The sequence below is a fragment of the Arvicola amphibius genome, chromosome 9 (assembly GCF_903992535.2).
Source record: "Arvicola amphibius chromosome 9, mArvAmp1.2, whole genome shotgun sequence".
Classification (NCBI taxonomy): Eukaryota; Metazoa; Chordata; class Mammalia; order Rodentia; family Cricetidae; genus Arvicola; species Arvicola amphibius.
Genome location: NC_052055.2, coordinates 96,068,910 through 96,084,948, shown reverse-complemented (window position 1 = coordinate 96,084,948; position 16,039 = coordinate 96,068,910). Strand labels below are relative to the sequence as shown.

The 16,039-nt window shown below is 42.4% G+C and overlaps 1 protein-coding gene across 1 annotated transcript in view; it reads right to left on the bottom strand.

The window, feature by feature from the left end:
- Slc9a2 (solute carrier family 9 member A2) overlaps nucleotides 1–16,039 on the bottom strand; it is an 86,474-nt gene that overhangs the window by 38,444 nt on the left and 31,991 nt on the right. Inside the window, exons 2-3 of the mRNA XM_038343500.1 lie at nucleotides 14,872–15,335; nucleotides 4,544–4,794 (exon numbers count right to left, since the gene is read on the bottom strand). Coding sequence (XP_038199428.1) covers nucleotides 4,544–4,794; nucleotides 14,872–15,335 — 715 coding nt within the window. The remainder of the gene's footprint in view (nucleotides 1–4,543; nucleotides 4,795–14,871; nucleotides 15,336–16,039) is intronic.

Here is a 16,039-nt window from a genome sequence, read left to right as displayed (position 1 = left end):
TAACAAACTCCTTGCTTTCTTGTGTATTGTAAGGCACAGTGACCCAAGGAGAAGCACAAGGACTTGACATCGGAGCCTCTTGGGCTCCAGGCTTGGTCGCTGTGTCCTTCCAGCCAACCCTCTGTCTGATAGTTGCTGGATGTTGGAAATGTTCCTTGTGTCTGAAATGCGTCATGATTGTGATGTCTAATACAATGCATTAGGAGTGCCCTGCGGCATCCTGTGTTCCTTAGGTTTTAACATTATTTTGACATGTTCTTGAGTCTTGATGTGTAAGCTCCTAGATGCTACAAAGCACAAGGAAGACTGAGGAGAGCAGCTGCAGCCCACAGATGTTACCCTTTGCTAGAAAAGGCCAGAAAAGCTAGAAAAGACCTAAATCATCATTTAAACCAGCATCACTAGCTTACATGACCCCAAACTTCCCCAGTATCAATCTTCCCACTTTAGATCTGATGTAAATCAACAAATTACCAACACAGTTCTGTCAATCATTTCCACCTATAATTAAAGCATCTAAAACCCACATTACTAGGGCCTTTAGGGACCTTTATCTGCTCAGTTTCACCACTTTACTGAATTGTATTTTTTTTTTTTTTGGTGCTGTTGCAACATCATGCTCACTCCCCAGGACCCTTCTGAGCAACTAATAAAGGGATCCAGACCCAGTACAATATAGCAAACAAAGATAAGCTTTCCCATTCCTCTCAAAGTGTAGAACAGATGATGTCAACCCTACAAAGGAAAATAAGAAGAGAGAACAGGATCCTCACTGCAGGAGTGACCAGCTCAGTCACAGGCTGGATCCACACCTAGATCAGACCTGAACTCATCATTCTAGAAACACCTACATTCTAGAAATTCCATCTCCTTTCTCTTTCATGTTTCTTCTCTCCTCCCCATTTTTCTTAACATGGACTGGACTGGCTCAGCTTCTAAAGAGCCAGGATACAGCTGTAACTACCTGTCGAGGCAGCCTGCAGTTGAGTTTGGGCCTCAATGTACACATTCATTAAGTAAAGTTAAAAACTACCACTTCCTACTTTTTTGCAATAAGGCAGGTACAATATTTATTGAAACAATAAATATAAAATATTTAGGAAGTAGTCTTCAGAGAAGAAACTCTGTGGAATTATTAACCTATTTAAAATGAAATAAAAAAAAAACACTGACTATCAACTCCTCCAAGAAATGAAGCATTTCTGAAATCCCTGAAACCCAGGGGGGAAAAGCCACCCTTTCCCAGAGGGCTATAAGCAACAAGAGAGGTCAAACTTTCCTCTGAAGGGCAATGCACATATCAGACCCAAGGGGTTTGTTTGAGGTACAAGCTGAAGCCCAGAACTTGGTATCCAAAGGGAGATCACAAACTTGCATGAAAGGAAATTATTTTTAATGGATTTAATTTTAGGAGAGCATCAAAGAACCAATCCAAGTCCTTGAGAAGAAAGGGTGAATCCCACATTATCATTGGGAAATCATCAGGAGTGTGTACTGAGCACAAAGTTCCAAACACATGAAGTCAAGAGTTTTATAGTTCCCAAAAGACCTGTTAGTCACTGCTGCACCTCCTTCAGTGTTGCTTTGATACAAAAAAAGTGTCCAGAGCGATTGATATACAACATTTTTTTGTGTAGATGGTGGTATGAAAACCTTCTTGAACTTTAGGCCTAGTGCCACAAAAAAAAAAAAAATGAACTCTGAACCACCTAGACATAGAAAGATGTGTCTTACACACACAGACACACATACACACACACACACACACACACACACACACACACACACACACACACCTAAGTCCCACCTGGAAATACAGGAGAAAGCAGGCAGAAATGATGCTTCCACATTCAATGAGGTGTCAACGTGTTTGGCAACATCAGAAAGGGAAATTCAAATCTAAATCTAAGAATGTCCAGTGAAGGCCAGAAGCCCACCATCACATAGTAATTAATATAGTTGTCAGTGAGTGTCCTGTCCAACTACAGCCTCATGACAGCAAACAGCAGAAACAACAAGCTTTCTGAAGACCCAAGAACACTTGCCTGGATGATCTCACTCCAACCAAGACATAAATTTGACTTTCCACCCTGAAAAGCTGGTTTTCTTTTCAGCCTAAAGCCAAGTCTTTTGCTCTGTAGAAGGAAATTTCTTCCTAGTCAGACTCTCCTGTTAACTTCCATGAGCACATTCCAGGACAGGCTGTCAGAATTCAGTGAAAGGCAAAGCTCCTGAACCAAGTCAGAGGACCACAAGGGCAATAGGAGGAGGGAGAAGGATGGAAAAGGATTAGGGAGCGTGCCAGGGAGGATGGAAGGCAGAAGTGGGCTGTTTCCTAACTATTACACAGATCACTGGGATGGAGTGTAGACTCTGAGGTCACCTGACTGCCCTCCTGCCTATTTGTATCCCTGGGAAGACATCCTCTCCTCCTTAGCAAACCATCGAGAGAATTTAGAATGTTCTGTATCCCCAGCATCTTTACTTCTGTTAAACTTAAGATTGATTTGTTTTGTTTTTTAATGATAAGAAAGAGCCTAGGTAACAGGAAGGATGAGAATCATTTCGAATCTCGGTGCAATTCAAGTCCAGAAGAATTTCTTAGTTCCATAAGAAGAGTGTGGGTGCATACCTCTCATGATATGGATTTGCTGTATGCCTCGACCAGGGTCCCAAGGTCACTATAGTAGCTACAGCCTGGGAGTTCATACATTGAGTGCCCACAAATGTACCTGTGAGTGTACCCTAGAGAAGCATCATGCCCCCTAGGGGTTTGAGCAGCGCGACGACCACCCCACATTAGAACACAGAGCTCCCTTTGTGAGAGAATTGGTGCATTGATGGAAATATGCCCCTTCCTCTGCCATCAGGGGACAGTGGCTGTGCAAGAATTCTGATCGCTTAGAATCTCTTACTTAGTTTTGTACTTGTTGGTCCTTAGATTATTTTGGTACAGTGTAGACGTGGTAGTTTGAATGAGGCGTTCTCTGTAAGTTCGGGGCATTTGAATATTTGGTCTCCAGTTGGTGGAGAATTGGGGAGAATTAGGCTCAACACACTTCAAGCAACCTCGTCATTGCTCCCACATCCATTTCTGCCCTCGTGTGACTTTTCGACCACTCAGTACCCCACCCTTGAACATTGTACAACATGACTAATTTCCTATGGCCACTTTCGGTGTTCTAGACAAGTGACAAGCACATAGCCCACGGTCAGATTCTGAAATCCAGGGTTCCTACGGACCTGTGTCTAGAACAACCCTGCTGAGAAATTAGACACCGGGTCCTGTCCGTATGCTGTTGGCGGCCCCTGTAATTAGCTGATCACACATTTTCAACGGCGCTGCTCAAAGAACAGCGGGGACATTGGAAGTCACACAGTGATATGAATAGCAACCAGGAAGGTTTCATTACTGGGTCAAACTGGATTAATGCGTTGCTTTATTTAGGTTCTCTTTGAAACGGAAAAACCACCTAACCTTTAACTCGTGGCTTTTATGACGAGTTCGACTTCTCTTTACCTCCCCTTGCACCACAGACCCCATCTGCGTCTGAATTGAAAGAGTTGCTAAGAGGCATGCAGCCAGACACTCTTTAATCAAAGCACCCCCTACATCAGGTCAGGGGAGAGAGCTGCAGAAGGAATGTGGCCTACATTACAGAGCAAACCCTAAAAACATTCTCCACACCCTAACGCGGGCTACAGCTTACAGAGTGTCACTGAATGTCAAGGCAAAAGCAAAGTAGGCGTCCCGCTGTTTATTCCTAAGTTCTTTTTTATTGACTGTAGAGAGAATTCAATCATCATATATTGCCCTTGTTTTGGGGTGAAACCCTCCGTTGACTAGTTTACTTCAGGATAACATCTTGAAGACCAGTGTGATCCAAATATTAGCAATCTGCAGCTCACACATATACAAGCTTTTAAAAAAAACCTTCTCCCAAGTTGGTGAATAAAACACTAACTGTATCTTTAATAAATCAATTAGTACTATTTATTTCGAGACAATTGGAACCCCGTATCAAAATACTTAACTTCCATTTTAAAATAATCCACATCAAATTGCAGGATCTTAGCCATTGCATGCTGTATTAAAGGAGTTTAAACTGTTGCCAGCAAACCTGCTGTGAGTTAGGGCATTCAAATGGGCCCACAGCAACTGCTCTAGAAGCCCATGGACAGTTTAGGCGGTGCAACCTGGCTGGAATATTTTTGCAGCCTCCCACACAGAGCACACTGAATGGGGATCAGCCTCCTAAAATGCTGATATCTGATCCAGAGCAACAATCACGCTCATTGTTGCATTTCATAGAGGACACTCAAGGGTTAATTTTAGCACCTGTCCCATGTCAGCTTCAGATTGTATTAGCATTAAATTTGGATAGCATGTACTTTCATTTTTGATGTAACAAAAGGTTTATGGAGAGTTCAATTCTAGCTGTTCTCAGGATAAGAAAATCTATCCTAGCCTTTTACATAACTCTATCAACTGTAATAGCCCTGAAGGCACAGGTCCAAGAACTGTGAGCGGCAAGACACTTACGCCATGATGCCTGAGAGGTGGAACATTTCAGCGGTGATGTAGGACAAGTAACTGTACAGGAAGACAAACAGTGGCTCAATGACCCGGATGTTGTGTGTGAAACGGGTGGTGAAGGCAGCGATAAATCCCAGGAGGATGCCGATGAGCACCCCGCCAATTCCCACGACGAAGAAGTTCGCGATGCCCGCAAACACGTCGATGGGGTGGATGGTTTTCATCTGGCAGAATGACTTGAACAGGTTGTACAGGACCTAGGGGAACGAGAAAACACACCACCGTTGGCCTCTCAGGAGCCAGAGACATGTTCGTGGAGAAGAGCATCACTGTTTGAATTCCCAGGACCCTCGCAAATTCAGAGTTAGCATGGAGGCCTATTTGTAACCCCAGGCAGGGGGCAGAGACAGGGGGACTCTCAGAAGCCAGATGGCCATCAAACTGGGGTGAGCTTTGAGATCTTGCCTGAGTAAACAAAGCGGAGAACGAGGAAGGAAGACTCCCAGTGTTAATCTGGGGCCTCCACATGCACACCCACATACATTCACATGCACATATATGTACCCACATACATGCACAGATGCATACGCACGAGAAAGAATAGAAATATTCCTCCCAGTTTGTCCTGTGATCACCCTGGGCATAGTCAAAATTTTCTAAGAAGGAGCTGTTCAGTATCATAGGAAACTACTGCATAATTAATTTGCCACATAGAAGAAGACTGTGGCTTTAAATAAACAAAATCTTTGGCAAAAAGTGTCTTGGTGTCTTGACAGATAAACTATTTTGAGAAGTAAAGAAGAGCATATTGCAAACCTACCGCCCAAATTATCCCTAAAGCATTAATTTTTTTCCAGCTACCACCTGGAAGGATATTTTAAACCACTTGCTTGCCTATTCTGTTCCCATTGCCATGGCTCAGAAGTCTTGCGTCATACAGAAACTTGTCAGCCTGCCTGATAAGATCCTACCATGGAGTCATTACATGGCATGGGCACACCCTCTGGTGCAGTTACCCCACTAAAGGAGTCCTCCTCCCAGGAGAGTCATCTTCACTGATATCCCACCACCTTGTTCTACCTACATCTTCAGTATACCTGGTGACATGTAAAAGTACATGATACCAAGGATGTTTCTTCACATGAAGAGGCCACATATACTTGGTGTGTGAGCCTATATGGTGTATGGGTACTGTAGCTTCACACACACACACACACACACACACACACACACACACACACACACTTTATGCCTGAAAATGAACGAATTCACTCCGGTTTCGTTCTCAGCAGTCTTGATTTAATTAAAACTTCGACTCACTTCATGTTCACTGGACAATTGTTTTTAGCTATGTGTGGAAGCCACAGTGTCACGTGGGAGAGGAAGTGAAGCCTCAGCACTTTCCCCCACAGATGGAGAGTCAAGCTCAACTCAAACAAGTCTCCTGAATTGTTTGCACTGTGAACTTTACCGCTGTGGGGGCATTCAGAATTTATGAAAGCCGACTTGTGAAGGCATTGGACCCAAGGGCTGGAGTGTACCCTCGTTTGGCTTCTGAGAAATAGACAGTCAATCAAAAGTTAGTGACACAAAATGTCAGAAGCGATGTTAGAATACAGGTTTTCCGACCTGGATAAGGTCTTCAAAGTTCAACACAGGCACATGAGTCAGCCACCTCCTGATAAGCAGCCCATGCCCCAGCAAATGCCGTACCACTACCTCCACCTTGTTTACATGTGCTTTGCAGACATATTTTCCTCCTTTCTTCTGGACTACAAGCCCCTTGAGATCAACGGATACTTTATTATGATTTCTGTCCTCTGTGCTGCCTAGTGGACACACCAATTCCTACTTTCAGCCATGAGTTTGCTACAGGATCTGGGTACAGTAGCAGTTCTGAGTCACACGGCTGCCTGACAGGGCTTAAGAGGTGACATACGAATCTCTTGCCTCCCAACTGCCAAAGACAAAGGTGGCAGCCACCATTGTCTCAGAAGCGGCTTTCCCAGAGTGTTCAATGATAGGGCCAGTTCAGGTTTTGCCTTCCTCCAACTCCACTTAGATACTATAGTTAAGTCCTCAACCCTGCCAGCTCTACTCCGCTTGTTTCCAGCCTGCACGAGTGAGCCCATGTCTCTTCATCTGTCTACCCGACTTATTCAGATTTTCCATTTTCTATTCCCAGGAGTAAAAGTCTTTGGTTGCTTGACTCTGGGAAGACATGACAGTCTCAATATAGGTGGATCTTGCTCTCCATCCCATCCTTCGTTCCTTCCCCCACTCTCTCTTTCTTTTCCTTTCTTCCTCACTCCCTCTCCCTTCCTTCATGATTTACTGCTTTTTACAATACCCTTAAAAGTCAAGGGCAGAATTTCCCAAGTATTCTACAAAACACACCACATGTCCCCGTTCCTGTCTATGCTTTTCTTTCCTGTCATTTTCCTTGATGAATGCAAGTTCCTAGCCCTGGGAACTGCCCTCCAAGGTAGCATTCCTGGAGCTGCCATTCTTCTGAAGGGCCTTTATGAATTCCTACAGCCTGTGGGTATTGTTCTTTCCCCCGACCTGCAATATAGAAATGGACCCCAAATCACACAGATAGCCCTTTGCCATTTGCACAGTCTGCCGTCCCAGTGAGGATGTTTCCACTAATAGGGCAAGAAACTTCTCCCCAGATGGAGCCAGAAGGAGTCTGCTCCACCTCCATTGCCCCTCCAGCTATCACACTGACAGGACCGCAGCAGGAGCTTGAATGTTCTTGTACATGAAATAATTGTTATCAGCGGAGCTGCACAGTCACAGCCCTTTCTAAGTTGTTTTCCCCAGCTACTCAACACATTCAATCTATCAGAACGGTGTCCTGCTTCAAATATTGTTCTAAATACTGAAAGAGAGAAGCTGAATCACAGGTGCTTTCCTTTTGGGCAATTGATAAAAGTCCAGTTTGACCAGTTCGCTGCCAAAGATACCAGTGCCATGTTGGAGGAACTGGCAAGGTCTAAGCAGTATCTACTTAATCGAAAAGCTTCTCTAAGTTCCAACTTGTTTTATGTTTAATCTTATGCAACTAGTTATAACTACATAGATAATTCATTTATGTTCAATTCTTTAATTTTATCTGAGGTAATCTATACAGAAAAGAGATTTGGAGTTTTAATTTACACACACACACATGCACACATACACATGTATATGTTGTGTACATGTAGATAATGAAGTATGTGTATGACAGAAGTATCTCAGGTGTTGGCCAGAAATCGACATGTATTTTTAAGAAATTAAAATTCCGGTGACACCTTTTAATAAATCAATAATAGGCCAATGTGAAGGCTGAGTGCTCTCAAGTCTGCCATATGACCTAAGGTCTATTTGTTATGAATATTTACATACATGCATATGTGAAATTTATAAATTAAATGATTAAATTTGGATTTAAAATGTGTTCTGATTCAGTGAACGTGTATAAAGGAAATTATGCAAATACAGTTGTTCATCCCAGGAAAACAGCATGCAGACCACTTTGTTATAAAACTCAAAGCATAATTATTTTATATTGTGAATTTCAGATAATTCTGGGACTTGCAAGTCTAGATTGAGTACACAATGTTCTGTGTTTACCTTCCTTACGTGAAATTCCACCCACAGCCCATGACAACTCACCACCAAGGTACATCATTAACGTCTGTCTTAAAGACAGTTGTCCTTTACTAACCCTATCTATAGGTAGCTAACTAGTAAACACGCAAATAAGTTCCTTGAATCTTTTGGAAACTTTGTTAGAACACTCAATGGCTGCGGTAGGTTCTAGGCATGACATTAGACATGACCTTGTGAGAAGAAGTCAATTTGTTATAGACCATGGTAGACACAGTAGGACGTCTCTGATATCTTGGATCTTGGACAGTCTCTGGATTGGAAATATTTTCATAAAAATATCAAAAAGGATTAATGTGAAAATACTAAAAATCAGTTTTAATTTTTCAACTGTGTGCCATTCCTCCCCTTGATTCTAATTTACCTTAGCCTTTGACGATAGCCTGGGGAGTTTGGTCTGGAACGTCTAGATCAGACGTTGTTCATGCTTTGGGGGTAGTTTTGAGCTAGGATTTCTTCTCCTTAGTCTTTCTAGTTGAGTTTATCTTGACACAGGAAGGAGTGAGTTGATGTCACATAGCCTTGCTCGGATTTACTGCTATCCCTCAATCTTCAGCTCCTGGTTGTTGTATGAGGTCACATGTTTGTTTCCCGACCACCTGGCAACTCAGCCCCGAAATAACCACACAGAAATTGTATTAATTAGATCACTGTTTGGCCCATTAGCTCTAGCTTCTTATTGGCTAACTATTACATCTTAATTTAACTTATTTCTATTAATCTGTGTATCGCCACGTGGCTATGGCTTATTGGGTAAAGTTCTGTCCGGCCTGTCTCTGGTGGGGCTACATGGTGTTTCCCTGACTCTGCCTCCTTTCTCCCAGCATTTGGTTTAGTTTTCCCCACCTATCACTATTCTTTTGCCCTATCACAGGCCAAGACAGTTTCTTTATTAACCAATGGTATCCACAGCATACAGAGGGGAATCCTACGTCACCTGGTGATGCATCATGATCAATGTTTTCATACCTTTTCCTATTCCATGAGTTCTGGAAACCTCTTTTAGTGACAAGCCTCTGAAAATTCATTAAACGGTCTTCACTAAAATATCCTTTGAAGGACTCTGGGTAGAAGACAAATCACATTCTACACCATTACTCTAGTTGTTCCTAATATGAATTTGGTTCAGTGTGTGACTTTTTGGGTTTTTTTTTTTTTTTTTTTTTTGGAGGGGGTGAGGGAGTTTTGAGACCAGGTTTCTCTGTAGCTTTGGAGCCTGTCCTGGAACTAGCTCTTGTAGACCAGGCTGGCCCTGACCTCACAGAGATCTACCTGCCTCTACCTCCCAAGTGCTGGGATTAAAGGCGTGCACCACCACTGCGTGGCTCAGTGTAATATTTAGCCAGTTCTGTGAGAGAAACATTAGGGAGTTTATTCTTTGTCATCGGGTAAGCAAGCATTGTGTAGGAGAACAATTCTAATATTCCATGGGTGTATGTTTTAAGGGAGTTTGCAAGCCAAGTCATGGTCTTCCACTAAAAACCATTAGGTTGTTCTGACTTACTGGTTATGGCTGTGAACAAGAGCTTCTTTCACTTTTTTTAATTTATAGGCTTTTTTTTTCCATTTTACATACAACCCCCAGTTCCCCCTCCCTCCCCTTCTCCTGCCCCTCTACCTACCCCCATGCTATCCCCCATCCACTCCTCAAAGGTGGTAAGGCCTCCCTTGAAGAGTCAACAAAGTCTGGCATATCAAGTTAAGGCAAGACCCAGTCCCTCCCCCCATATCAAGGTTGAGCAAGGTATTCCACCATAGGGAATGGGCTCCAAAAAGCCATTTCATGCACCCAGGTTAAGTCCTGGTCCCACTGCCAGGGTTCCCTCCACAAAAGACAGATCAAGCCACATAACTGTCACCCACATTCAGAGGGCCTAGTTTGGTCCCATGCAGGTTTCCCAGATGTCAGTCCAGAGTCAGTGAACTCCCATTAGCTCAGGTCAGCTGACTCTGGTTTTCCCAATCATGATTTTGATATCCCTCTTGGTCATATGATCCTTCCTCCCTCTCTTCAACTGAACTCCAGGTGTCCAGTCCAGTGCTTGGCTGCAAATCACTGCATCTGCTTCCATCAGTTACTGGATGGAGGTTCTATGATGGCAATCAGTGTATTCACTAATCTGATGACAGGAGAAGGCCAGCTCAGGCACCCTCTCCACTATTGCTAGGAGTCTTCGCTGAGGTCATCTTTTTGGACTCCTGGGACTTTCCTTAACACCAGGTTTTTTCCTAATGCCATGACTCTTTTATTGCTCTCCCTTTCCATCCCTCCCCCAACTCAGCCATCTTAAGCCCTCATGTTCCCATCCCCCATCCCTTCTTTTTACCCCCTTCTAGTTTACCCAAGAGATCTCACCTATTTCCCTTTCCTGGGACCCTCCATTTATGTTTCTCTTAGGGTTCTCCTTTTAACCTAGCTTCACTGCGGTTGTGGATCATAACCTGGTTATCCTTTGCTTTATGTATAATATCCACTTATGGGTGAGTACATAGTGTATTTGTCTTTCTGAGTCTGGGTTATCTCACTCAGGATGATTTTTTTTCTAGTTCCATCCTTTTGCCTGTAAATTTCAAGATGACATTGCTTTTTACCGCTGAGTAATACTCTATTGCACAAATGTACCACGTTTTCTTTATCCATTCTCTTCAGTTGAGGGGAATCAAGCTTGTTTCCAGGTTCTGGATATTACAAATAATGTTTCTATGAACATAGTTGAGCAAGTGTCCTTGTGATATAATTGTGTTTCCTTTGGGTATGTGCCTAAAAGTAGTATTGCTGGGTCATTGATTCCCAGTTTTCTGAAGGCAATATACAGCAAGCCAATAGCCAACATTAAACTAAATGGAGAGAAACTCAAAGAAATGCCACTAAAATCAGAAGCAAGAGGAGTCAGTCCATTCTCTCTATATCCATTCAATATAGTACTAAAGTTTTAGCTAGAGAAATAAGACAACAAAAAGAGATCAATAGAATAAAAATTGGAAAGTAAGAAGCCAAACTTTTACTTTTTGGAGATGATGTGATAATTTACATAAGTGACCCCAAAAATTCTACAAGGGAACTTCTACAGCTGATAAACACCTTCAGTAATGTGGCAGGACAAAAGATTAACTCAAAAACATCAGTAGCCCTCCTATATACAAGTGATAAACCAGCTAAGAAAGAAATCAGAGAAACATCACCCTTTACAATGCACAAATAACATAAAATATCACAGGGTAACTCTAACTTGGGGTAAAATACCTATATGACAAGAACTTTAAGTCTTTGAAGAAAGAAATTGAAGCAGATATCAGAAAGATATCAGATAATAGAAAGACCTATGCTCTTGGATCAGTAGGGTCAATATAATAAAAATGACAATCATACCAAGAACAGTTTACAAATTCAATGTAATTCCCATCAAAATCCCAACACAATTTTTCAGAGACCATGAAAATGCAATACTCAGCTTCATATGGAAAAACAAAAAACCTGGGATAGCCAACATAAAACCAACCACACTGTACTTCATAGAAGAGAAAGTGGAAAGTACAATTAAATGCATTGGCACAGGAGACCATTTCCTAAATATAACAGCAATAGCACAGATACTGAGAGCAACACTTGATAATTGGAACCTCCTGAAACTGAGAAGCTTCTGTATGGCAAAGGACATGGACAATAAGAAAAAAACAGCAACCTACACTATGGGAAAAGATCTTTACCAACCCTACATCTGACAGAGGGCTGATCTTCAAAATATGTTAAGAACTCAAGAAACTAGACATCAAAATACTAAACAATCCAATTTAAAAATGGGGCACATATCTAAACACAGAATTCTCAACAGAAGTAACACAATTAGCCAAAAAAAACATTAAAGGAGTTGCTCAGCATCCTTAGCCATCAGGGAAATACAAATCAAAATGACTCTGAGATGCCATCTTACATCTGTCAGAATGGCTAAGATGAAAAACACCAATGACAACTTATGCTGGAGAGGATGTGGAGTAAGGGGAACATTCCTCTACTGCTGGTGGGAGCGCAAACTTGTAAAACTGCTTTGGAAATTAGTATGGCAGCTTCTTCCACCTTTACACATAGCCATGTGCTTTCTGTGTCCCTCCTTTGCCTTCCCTGGGGCAGCCATCCATCTTCATCCATAGCACAGCTTCTGGCTGTGCATCCTTAGAGCAAGTGCAGAATGTGCCACTGTATCCCCCACTGCATTTACACACTCTGAATACTGAGTTAGCCAGATCCCTTCCTGAAATCTAACTGGATAAGGCATTTTCTGAGGAGTAGGAAGGCCACATAAACTGCACATCATTCTAAAACCAACCTAACTTTGCTGACATCCCTTAGAAGGAATTCAGCAAGTGTTCTTATTTCATTGTAGGTTCACTCCAAAAATTCCACATTCACAGGCCCACAGTCTCCTCTAGCAAGGGTAAAATTTACATGTAAATGTAAGCCCCAATGGAATACCTGAAGCCTGAGGAAATAGAGTGGGTGATAAATGTCTTTACTGTTACGCAGTTTCCTAGTTAAAATTTAATATTGAAAGTTAATGGCAAATCACTGTTACTAAATAATAGAATGTATGAATTAAGTTTTGCTACTAAGTTAACTCGTCTTAAAAATATCCTAGAAGCTATTCTAAACTTATATAACTTATTAGCCATCAAAATTATTTTCTCCATAATAATGTCCAACTGGAGTTAATGAACATCTTTCCAGATTAAAAAAAATATTTTCGTTTAGTTCAGGGATCTGTTTTACAATAAAATATAACTAATGGAGACGCACGCTTGTTTCTGTGCTCACTGTCAAATGAGCCATGAATAACATTTGAAGGGTAAGAGCTAATGGGGAGAGTGCAGAAAGGGAGGTGAGGCCAGCACCCTTTAATCTGTTCACTGCTATCTCACCTACAAAGGGGCAATACCTTTTCCACAGGTTGTCTAAGGATCATGAGAGAAGCATCTGGTAAGCGCTAATGGCTGCCATTCCTGCCACTCATGAAGTCTCACTGGTGCCAATTCAGGGTAACATGACTGTAGCTCTGAAGGGAGAGCAGATCTTCCTTGTCCACGCCACCATCCTCGTCCAAGTTCAGAAGGCAAGGTGGAAATAATTGCTACCAAAGTTGAAGCCACAGGCGCTTCTGGCTCCGTGTGTGACATTTAGGAGAGAATTAGAATAACTAGTGCTTTGTGAAAATAAAAATCTTGCTTATGGGTACAAAATGAGGACCAGGGGTGTGCTGGGTCAGTGGGAGTAGAAAGCGTGCATGTGAGGAAAGATTTCTCTATAAACATTAATAGCAGTCACACTGTCCCCAGACAGAATGTTCCCTGGTAGACGTCACTTCACAAGTGTTGTATATGAACAGATATTATATATGTATTTTATACATTATAAATACTAATGGCATTGCTTCATCCAGAGAGAATGTTCCCTAGTAAATGTCATTCACATGTTTTGTAAATTAGCATATATTGCATGTACTATATATTATATGTATATGTTATGTACATTATATACACTAATGGCATCACTTCTCACAGGGATCTGAGACTCCTTGAATTATTATCAAAAACTATCATGTTTAAAATAATCACAGAGGTAACCCATCAGAGATACAATGGCCACATTCATGTTTGTGCTCCCTAAGTTTGTGTTTGTGCTTTGTATTTTACGAAGCTGCCATCTGTACACTCTTTGTGGGGCCCAATGCAAAATGAAAACAAGGAGCTAATTATAACATAATACATAAAATGTAAGTAACTAATTACAATGTGTATTAAGAATTTCAAGGTCACAACATAAGGTCATTCATCCAAATGAAGGGCTCTGATATTATGAAATATGTATTCAAATTTTCTGAACCCTGCCCAGACATATGGTTGCTAAAAATCCTTAGACTCTCTTCAATGACAAGTGTCTTTGCAAGCTAATGACTGGTTGGTGAGTGGCAGATTCAGCAAGATGGGATCTGGTCACTGGAAAGACCAAGGCAAAGTTCAACACTTGAGACTTTGCTTCTCATCTTCCCCCCTCATGGTTGGAGCATGATGACAAAGGTGGAAAGTGAAATTAATAACCTATGGCCAATGACATAGTCAGTCACGCCTGTGTCAAAAGAACCCAAAGGGGCAGATTCAGAGGTCTTCTGGATAGCTGGGCATGCGAAGGTTTGATAGGAAGCTAATTTCATGCCCTTTTGCCCGACACACCCTCCCTCTGTATCTTTTCCAGTATCGAATACTAAACCAATGTATATGAGCTCTGTGAGCTACTCCAGCAAGAAGGAGGTGTGGGAACTCTCATTGTACAGCCCATTGATCAAAAATCACAAATGTCAAGCAAACTGAGGGGTGCAATTACTATCTGAAGATGGGCGAGAGACAGTCTGGGGACTGCACCCTCAGCCTGAATGCCTGACACTTTCCTTAGATAGACAGTATCTGACATGATTTAACTTAGAGGGAAGTCAGCTGATGTCCATTATAGAATCTACTACTCCGTGGCCATGTAGGGAAACGCTTCCCTACAGTTGACATCACATCATGTCGTTAATGCATAGCAAGAGACATTTGGTTGGTTATTCACTCTACAGTGAATAACTTGGAAAGCTATAAAGATGTCAGTGATGTGTGGTCCCCAGCGATGTTCCAGACACTCCTTTACTCACCACTGTGACAGCGTCATTGAGCAGAGACTCTCCAAAGACCAGGATGTAGAGCTGTTCATTGACGTGAATGTTCTCAAAGACAGCAAGCACAGCCACAGGATCCACGGCTGAGATCAAGCTGCCAAACAGCAGGTTCTGGAGCAACGTGATGTCGCTGAGACCAAATGCCTCAATCTGGCAGATGCCAAACAAAGACACCCCGATGCCGATGGAATTCCACAGCGTGCCTACCACGGCGTACCAGAAAATGGTGCCAAAGTTCTCAAAGAAGGGGCGAGTGGGCATGAAGTAGCCAGCATCCAGAACGATGGGTGGCAGGAGATAAAGGAAAAACACATCCGTCTTCATGGCTGGGGGAGACTTTTCATCAACTCCAAAGATGATCCCACCGAGTAGAAGTCCGACCATTATGAGAAGGCAGCTCTCTGGCACGATCGTGGGCAATTTGTGGTAGAGATGGAAACCTGGTAGGAAGAAGCACAGTCTGGGTTATTCAGGAGTTGGGGAGAAGGGGTATTAGTCTCCATAGATACAGTAGGCCAAACTTCAAATACTCCCAGTTCACTGTAATTGGCTTCTAGACTGCAAAACAGCCCACTTTAAACAGGTTACATTTACTTCTTTACATATGAGAAGGAAACGCTATTAAGGCACAAGCTGAATTTTAAGCCAGAAATCAAGTGCTAGAGATACCCATTGTTTACATGGCACAGTGTGGGGGTTTCTATACCTTTATTGCATTTTTCTTAAAAAACTGGGACTAGGGAAATGGAATGATAACGCAATTTGCACGTATGTGTTAGAGACGGTCCTGTGTGTGCTGGTACACCTGCTTAGGGGAATGCCCCCACACACGTTTGCTTGTGTTTCTACAATCAGCAGTCCCCTCTCTTTTCTCTACCACGGGCTTCTGTTCAGGTGTTTCTCTAGTTTAAAAGCACACCAGGATCCTCCATGGAGAATGAGGTTGCTGTTTGCTTTCCTTCCTTCTTTCCTGGAAAGTTCCTCTGCAGGCCAGGGCAAACCCTCCCATGTTGTTCCTCAGGAGTGAGCTGTCCACACCAGTTTTTGTTGTTGTTGTTGCTGTTGCTGCTGTTGCTGTTGTTATTTTAGTTTTGTGTGAAGAACAGAATATTTATCCAGCAATGGCTTCATCTGGCCAGGGCAT